Here is a 9019-nt window from a genome sequence, read left to right on the forward strand (position 1 = left end):
AAAAGCTTTAGCAAAAAAATCTGAATTGCTTTTCATTGCTTTACATTGGCACCCTGCCTTTAAAAGTCAGCAGCGCAGCTCTGACACAGCTTACACATCTCGTCAGAGCTCCAAGAAGTGGAGCCCACCTGTTTTCTCTTGGATAGTTGCTTCTGTAGCGCTGAATATGAGTGGACTGGTTCTTAGATTACTTTAGCAGAAAGAAGGACACAAAATACAAGTAAGATTGTAGACATTAAGCATACACATGTGGGAAAAAACTTGATGAACTCCAGCTTCAAGCAATTTATCTCTTTCAAGTGTTGGTCACTTCATCTCAAAGCTGATGACAACTCAAGCCCTAAACACAGCAATGTTGAGTCTAAGGCAGCATGCCTTAACCTGGTAGTGCAGGTGAGACAGAAAACTCCAACTCAATTTTCCATTTACCCTCTGCGTATTTTCTTGTAAGCAAAGCAAGCAGCAGTTCACTGAAAGATACACCCCCCTTTTCTGTTCTTCAGTTACACCTTCACACAAATAGACACCAGATGAGTGGAGGATTAAGGGAATGATCACTATTTACTAGGACTTATTTCTTCTCTATGCTCCTTCAGAGCTTTGTCCAGCACCGAAGCAGAAGCAGTCCAGCCCTCACGATCCACTGGCCACCATCCATACAGGATCTTTTCCAGGCAACACATGGATCAACGTTTGAGGGTGAACAGAAGAAATCCCAATAGAGGAGAGAGGGAGATGTTTCTAGGAAAGGACAAGAGGTTCTAAAACAGGAAGTGAAAAGAGAGGGAGGGAGATGATCAGCAAAAAGAGTAAAAATTAGGAAGAGACAGCCTAGCAATGCCACATGATCACAGATGAGTCATCCTTCCACCAGTTCATCTGGGGACTCCAACCTGCAGCGGGTGCCTGTGGATGGATAACATGTCAGACGCTGCCTCTGTCTGATGAAAAATTTTGTAGGAATTGTCCAATAAAAATCCGGAAATTTGGATAACCTTTGCAGTATAAAAGGGATTTATTTTCAAGAACCAATATACTTTACATTAGCATTTAAGATCAAGAAATACTGACTCAAGTGGCAAGCAATACAGCTTTTAGCATGTAATATATAGCGTGTTAGAGCACCAGATAAGAAGTGCATTTATTTTCAGTGGTTAATGGCTCTCCTATTTCTTTTTTATGCTACCTCTTCCCTGCAGTAGTTCATCATGTTTGAATGGTGTGCTCCTCTAGGAGACTATCCGCAGGGCAGCCAAACAACAGAATATGAGATGCAGCACAAATCTTCCTGGAGCTGAGCTGATAGCTCTAATCAGGCCACTAAAACCTGACAAACAATCACTGAGGTGCTTCTTTATTCGCTATGTCTTAGGGAAAAGTATTAGCACCTATTAACCAAAAGAACAAAGAACAAAATAAAAATGTTAGAGCACATGCAAACTCTTGCTAAAAATATTATATGTTACTAATCTGGTTCAAAGCATTAAGAGACAGTAGCGTATTTTTTCACCTGATAGTAAGATAGATCACGCCCTTGCAACAGACAAGTAAGCGTAGCTAAACCAGCCTTTCAGTATGTTCTCAATGTTCAACACATCAGTGGTCCTACTGATCTTATAAAGATTTATACTTTTGGATTAATGGCTGAGAAACTTAAAATTTTATTCCACATTAATACATTTTCATTGAAGTCAGTAAGAATTCTTCCATCTATTTCAGTCAGAGCATAATTGGGCATCAAAACTTTCCTCTTTGTTTGTTTGGTTTGGGTTTTTTTTTCACTGAAATTTAAGAGTCAGTTCAGTTCTTCCTGGAACTCTTCACTGTCTCTATTTAGCACAATACTACTCTCAGTTACATCATTTAGGGAAAATATTCTGTGAATATTGGTTTTAAATGAGTCTGCTGCTGGTCCCTGGGGGAAATGATATACAAACCCTTCTTTTAAGGAGCTTTCATGAGCTCCAGTGACACTGACATAATCAACTCATAGTAAAATTTTCTCCCAGATTTGTCACTCTATAGCAACAAATAGCTTTGCTATACTTTCAAACTTTTAAATGTTTAAGAAAATGATGCAAAAAATCTCTATATATGCCACGATCTTTATAACATCAAATAGATTTGGCAGGTAGTCATACTCCTTGTTAATAGCCAGATTATGGAACTAAAATATTTATTGTACTTGGCTTCTCCAGCATCTTTTACTGTAAACATTGGAAGATATGTTCATCTTGGTTCATTATGGTTTCTGTCCAAAGAAAATACATGTTTATAAATTATAAATATACAAATTTGCTTAAGGATTTTGTGGGTATGTGTTTATACAGTTTATTATTAATGCTGGGGTAACCAGAATCACTGCATGAAATGTTCTGCATAATACTTTTCCCTTCTGCTTGACATTTTTCCTTATTATTTTATTCTTTAATTGTCCCCATGAGACCATCTACCCCATCTGCCTGAAGAAACACGCAAGCATGCAAGGTTTGAACTCTGCTACTTTATGTTTGTAATTTTATGTGCAGCATGAAGGCGAGGCATGATCAGCAATCTGTAGTGCTCTTATATGCCAGCAACTAAAAAGAAGAGCTTAAGTGCCTATCTGAAAGTATGAGGTCTGACATAGTATCATCAGATAAACACCACAAAATCTCTGAACCAGATCCTATCTTTGTCCTGCATTTAGTACATTTCAACAGATGCAAGTTCCTGACCCCGAGAAAAAAGAATGACAAAGAGCTCCCAGGAGAACAAAAATAATGAATATCTGCATGTTAAGTGAGCCAGTCTAGACAAGAAAGCCATGTACAATCAGGTAGCTGAATACAATATATCCTGGACCACCAAAAAAAGTAAGGTAGAACCAGCAGGGATCATTTCACCAAAGCAATCCTGATGTTGATACAGATGTATAGATGCACACACAAAAAAAAGAACAAGAATGAGGAAGAACAGATGGTGGGACAAGGGCAAGGTACAAAGACCAAGGGGCACAGACACCCCTCATCACTACATTTCATACAGACCAACACTGGTGCACACACCTTTTACAAAAGGATTAGAGAAAGGGTTTGCTACAGACTCATGACTTTGTGCTGTATCCCACGTAGGAGACATCAGCAGGAGAGGGTACAAACCTATGCTCTACTGGTAAGCATGGCCAGGGAATGGGGAAAATGCTTCATCTTTTCATTACTACAATTCAAGCTGGAGCCAGTCTTAGGATAGCATACAAACCATGTGCCCCTAGAAAATGTTGGGCTCACTTCATGGAAATGTTTCATTTGAAGACCTACGTGCCTATCAGCAAGGTGGGAAAAGCCAGTAAGTATTAGCACTGAGAAGCAGAATGGGCAGCCCCATACTCTCAGGAGGAGAGAGGGGGACAAAAATGAGGGAGTAGAAAAAGCCAAGAAGCTCCAAGTTAGTTTGCTGTTGTCTGCCCGTATCTTGCTTGTAAGCAATGAGGCAATCCAGAATGATGGAGATCTGCTCTGATCACGGATTTGGAGTAGTTACTCTCCAGACTCGGAAATGGAGCTAAAGCACCCCCAAAGATCCAGAAACTGCTGCTGCAAGACCAAGGAAGAACTAAAATAAGATTATAATAGTGATGCATAACACTATTAGGTTAATAAACTGGAAGATGTATAATTAAACAATCTAATTATCGAATATAGAGAAGCTTGATTAGCTGGTATTTGAAATTACACATTAAGTGCTCCTATGTGCATGCTGTAAGAGCCAATGAAGTACAGATACATCAGATGGGTGTAATGTCTGCTCTTAACAATGGACTACGTAAGCATGTAACATATTAAGCATGCACTTGTTAGTCTTTAGTTTTGAAATCTTCATATTACTACTGTTCTTATGGTTTACATTTGTTACTTATTAGAGAGAGAGTATACAATTCACAGAACAGTACAATCAGACTCCAGTGTAGAACTATCTGCAGGATATGGTTCGTCTCTACTTTAATCTGAAATCTGTGAACAGTGAACAAATCCCATATGCTTTCATACAGATGACGCTCACTGAGATTGATTATACTTTTCTTTGACAGAATTTTATTCCAAATTCAGTCTTTTCAAAAGTAACCCACAGAAAGTGGCAGAAACTGGTTAAATATCCTATTCGATGTTTACAGTTTTCCAACAAATTTCATGCCATTTTCTTTAGGGAAAATACAATTTTGATGGAGGAGAGTGTTGGATGTCACCTTTCACATTCTAAGTGCACCTTCTCTTTGCTCGTGTGATCTCTTTCCCGCAAGGGGGACAGTAGTACAGGACATGTGCATTTTGCACCTACTCTGTTGCCTGGACGATATCCATTAGGCAGTTCTGAGACAATCTGTGACACAATGGACTGCCCAGGAAGGTGGTGGAGTCACCATTCCTGGAAGTGTTTCAGGAAAGGCTGGATGTGACACTTAATGCCATGGTCTAGCCGATGTGGTAGTGTTAGGTCATAGGTTGGGCTTGATGATCTCAGGGGTCCTTTCCAGCCTCAGTAATTCTGTGATACCTTAAGTCACAGTGTTTATTCACATACGACAGAAATAGTAACAGAAGCATGGAATAGTTCGGGTTGGAAGGGACCTTTAAAGAACATTATGGTTGAAGCTGCCCATTTGAACCAAACATAGGTGTAGATAGTTTATGTTCTTCATCAGCAAAGCAAGACAATTTGCTAACAGCTTCACTTCCTGCACAGGTCTTGGTTTGCCCATGTCCACTGCTGTTCACCTCATTTTATAACTCCCTTCCCTTTCCACAGAAGAGAAACTAGAGCTTCATCATCATTCAAGGTATAATAAGTTCTGCAGCTGGGAACTAACAGCAAATAAACCACCAGTACTCTGCAGCAAGTACCACAGCAAGAACTGTGCATGCAGGGACTCAGTGGAAATACCAACCTTCTCCAGCAAGTATTGACTCCTGACAGACTGAAGTCCTAAAAATAAGTGTTCAAAATAAATATTGGTGAACAACCACTGCCATATTCAGGTCCCATGCTGGTGAAGCTCACTTACACCACGCTGAGGTGCCTCGTGTCTTTCTGCCACCCTTCCCCTCACATTAGTGGGCCTGGCTCAGATCCCCTCACACAGTCTCTGGAGAGCTCGCTCTGCCTGGGCTCCACCTCAGCTAACAGCTCTTTGATGTGACACCATCAACGCTGGGTGTCAGCTGGCAAACCCTGATGAGAGGTCAGATAGGGCTGTGGAGGGTCTGGGATCCACTAATGTGAGGTCCAGGTTATGCACAGCAGGACTCCCTCAATTTGCTTTCTCTTCTTTCCCCTGCAGAAGATCCAAGTTAGGAATACAAAAGCAAAAGCAGCTGCTTGCTCTTCTTCAAGAAGCTACGCTAGAAAAAGAAAGTTTTATATATTGCATGTTCCTGGACACAATATGGAGGAAAGAGATGAGTCTATCATGAAAATGGGACAATATGCCTGCTGTTAATGCACTGAAAATCTCCACAAATTTCCCTCATTCTGACAGGTAAGCTTCAGCAATCTCCATTAATAAGTTATGAGTGAATAAAGAAGGACACACACTTCCCCATGGAAAACTTTATCTAGATATTTTTGTACAGTCCATCTGGAGACAGAAAGAAGGAAAACCAAGATTTCCAGTGCTAAAGAACTGAACTACGCTGCAAGCAAACAGGCTAGTCTAATAATGCACATCTAGTACAGAAGAGATTTCTGAGAGATAAATAACTGAAAAACTACTCCAGCTTCAGTACCAAAAAATTTCTACTGGTCTAAGTAAGTCTATCTCCACATAGACAGTGCAGCAGCATGCCCAAATTGCTTTTTTGCACTATCTTTTCAACCTCTGTAATAATCTTCCACATTCATAAGTTAGTGGTTTGTGAACTACAGTTCTATGCATCAGACATATTGTGTGAATAGACCATTACTGATTGAGGAACTATAAATTTCAACTCTATTACTGTTATAGGTTTTAATGCAAACCTATAAATTTGATCCATGTTCTTACTTTTTTTCATCCAATGCAGCCTATGCATTCCCTAAATGATTCTTCTCCTCACCCCATTACTATCTAGCTAGGATTGTGGTCAGGTACATATGAAATCAGTTCCCTATTTTGAAAACATTAATCTGGTACTCTTGCTATCATTTAGTCACACTTTACATTCCTTTATTCTTTTTGAACTCTTTTTTGTATGACGCTTGCCTACCAGCATCCCACTGTGACTGACGGATGTGCATTTATATCTACTTTTATTTCAGAACATTATAAAAACAATGACTGCAAACACATTATGTAGATCTCACATTAAGGCTGCTTAGACTGCTTGCCTAGCACAAGAGGGATTTACACATTGTGTGTGTTATGGAAACACATAGCTAGCACGTACAAGGACAAACACGTACAGAGTCAATGCTTATATGATCTAATAGAAGTAGTTATGTTATCAAAAGTGTATGTTCATATTTAGTACTGGGGAAAAAAGGGAACACTTTTAGGAGAATCACAACATGCGCTACCATCTTTATGCCAAAGCAGTATAAGGCACATCCTTACTTTGGCTTGAATCTGTTTCTCTTATGACAGAGTTTCAATAATGCTTTTACAAATAATTCATTAATACAACATTACTATTTTGGGAGTTGTAAGTGAAAACTGTTTCCTTTCTGCATGGGCAGGCAAGCATGCTTTTGAGAGAAGAACAGGCTTTTTTTCCCTGCCTTTTGGATATTTGCAATTCAGCTCTTAATTGTGCAATTCAGCACATGCAGCAGGTTCCCAGGCATTTCAGCACTAAGGATTTGCTCTGTAAGAACAGTCATGAAGAATTTATACATGTGCTAAAAGAAATTTTTATGTCACATGTGCTGAATCTTCTCCTCAAATGCTACCTATTATGACACTTTTGCCTCTCTCATGCATCTTACAAGCCGGAAGAAGGACTGCAGCAGAGGCTTTACCTTCTTGAACATTCTGGTGGAGTCTTCGCTTATCTGCATGAACCGCATGATCACGTTGTTCAGGTAGATGTCGCTCAGCGTTGCATGGTCTTTGCTTTCTCTTCTCACTTGGTTCAGGAGTAAGTACCAGCAATTCACTGGTGACAAGAGGTTCTGGTCTTTCCTAAGGAGGAGACACACACATGTATTATATATGGGAATGAAAAACTTACATTATTAACACAAACATCTCCCTGACATTTACAGTCATAACTTGTTATGCAGAAATGGCTGCTTCTGAGCAATCAGTCAATCTGTTCTTGGTATAACTCAGGTTAGGAAAGTTTCATATCACTCTTTTAAGACATTCTACAAATCCCGTGAGGCATGGATACAGCAATATTGAAAAAGCATAAAAATTCAGAACACTGCAAGCCACCAGAGAGTATTAAAAAAACCTTGCCACAAAGCTCACAGATGGAGTACCTGTAAATATTCAAAATCAATAAAGGTCACTGCTGGAAGAGTAACAGTAATTAATTTTTGACATTAGAAGTAAACAAGCACTGCAAGTGCATCCCAAATCCTTCATGAGCAAAATTGCAGGTGTAGCTGTTTCACTGCAATGAAATTGTGTCACTGTTATAGAAATAGAAGGAAATGTCACAAGCATACATATTCGGTGATCAGCATTCATGAATTCACTGCTACTGCCACTCCCAGATGGTTCAACTACAAGACAAACAACAGGACTGGACTTTTTCCACAGTGGTCCAGTTCTGAATTTCCTTGACAGACTTTTTGCATTGTAAGCTCACTCGAAGCTTTTAATGTTGCAAAATGTGAAATCCCAGATGACTTCTAATTCCTTTTACACAAAGTAAAATAAAAATACATGTAGTTCAACAACTGTTTCACAGACAACAAAAAACTATTCATAAAATTTGCCTTATGGTTTTGTTGAAATTTTAATTTCAAGTTTGCCTTGCAACTAAGGGCTCTAGATACTTGTTGCTCCTTTTTTTAATCTGGTGCAGAGATTCTCCTATCAAGAGAATTCTCAAGGATCAAGCACGTGAAGATAAAACAGCCAGAGGTGGTGACGAATTGAGACGGAAACTCCTTCAACTCTTGGTAAATTGTTCTAATAATTAACTATTCTCACTGTTAGAAAGATGCCCTTTAATGCCTCATTTAATTGTCTACCTTTAGCTTTCACTCCCAGAATCAAAGCAACAACGAATGATTAACACACAAAAGCCTTTTCTTAATCATCAGTGCTTTGCTTTGCTTTGAATCAGAAGTGAGTTAAGGAAAATTCTCCATTTTGTTTGAGATGGACATCTTAACAGTGTTACTCACAGCACGGATCTTCAGGGTTTTATCAGCCAGGTCAGCCAACACGAGCACTTCTGAAGGGCCACACTGACAATACTTGGTCCTCACTGCCCCGCATGTCCCGAAGCCAAGCCTACAGACCTTCCTATCTGTTCTAGGGGGAATGGTGGGAACAACATGGGAGACCACCACTTAAAGTGACTTTTGCCGCAACTTCTTCTTAAAGCAATCAGAGAATTGCAGAGCAAAGCTGAAGGCAGGACTCCAGTCATGACCCCCGTGCCAGTCTGGATTTAACACATGCTTAAGAATGAGGAAAGATGCTTTTATGCACAAGGCAAAAGGATTTTGTCACAAGCTGAACAGAAGTCAGGGCTGGTGGTGACATATGCAGAATCACAGAATCGTAGGAGTTGGAAGGGACCTCGAAAGATCATCCAGTCCAACCCCCCTGCCAGAGCAAGATCACCTAGACTAGGTTGCACAGGAACGCGTCCAGGTTGGTTTTGAATGTCTCCAGAGAAGGAGACGCCACAACCTCCCTGGGCAGCCTGTTCCAGTGCTCTGTCACCCTTACAGTAAAAATGTTTTTCCTCATGTTCAGATTGAGCCTCCTATGCCCCAGCTTGCTCCCATTTCCCCTTGTTCTGTCATTGGCTGTCACGGAGAAGAGCCTGGCTCCTTCCTCCTGACACTTGCCCCTTACAAATTTATAAACGTTAATGAGGTC

At 40.1% G+C, this 9019-nt stretch overlaps 1 protein-coding gene across 1 annotated transcript in view; it reads right to left on the reverse strand.

Annotated features, from left to right (window-relative positions):
- SRGAP1 (SLIT-ROBO Rho GTPase activating protein 1) overlaps window positions 1-7131 on the reverse strand; it is a 66718-nt gene extending 59587 nt beyond the window's left edge. The window contains exon 1 of the mRNA XM_010182662.1: window positions 6973-7131. Coding sequence (XP_010180964.1) covers window positions 6973-7020 — 48 coding nt within the window. The 5' untranslated portion in view covers window positions 7021-7131. The remainder of the gene's footprint in view (window positions 1-6972) is intronic.
- Between the last annotated feature and the right edge of the window lie 1888 nt (window positions 7132-9019).

Source organism: Mesitornis unicolor, unplaced genomic scaffold (genome assembly GCF_000695765.1).
Source record: "Mesitornis unicolor isolate BGI_N332 unplaced genomic scaffold, ASM69576v1 scaffold40194, whole genome shotgun sequence".
Taxonomy (NCBI): Eukaryota; Metazoa; Chordata; class Aves; order Mesitornithiformes; family Mesitornithidae; genus Mesitornis; species Mesitornis unicolor.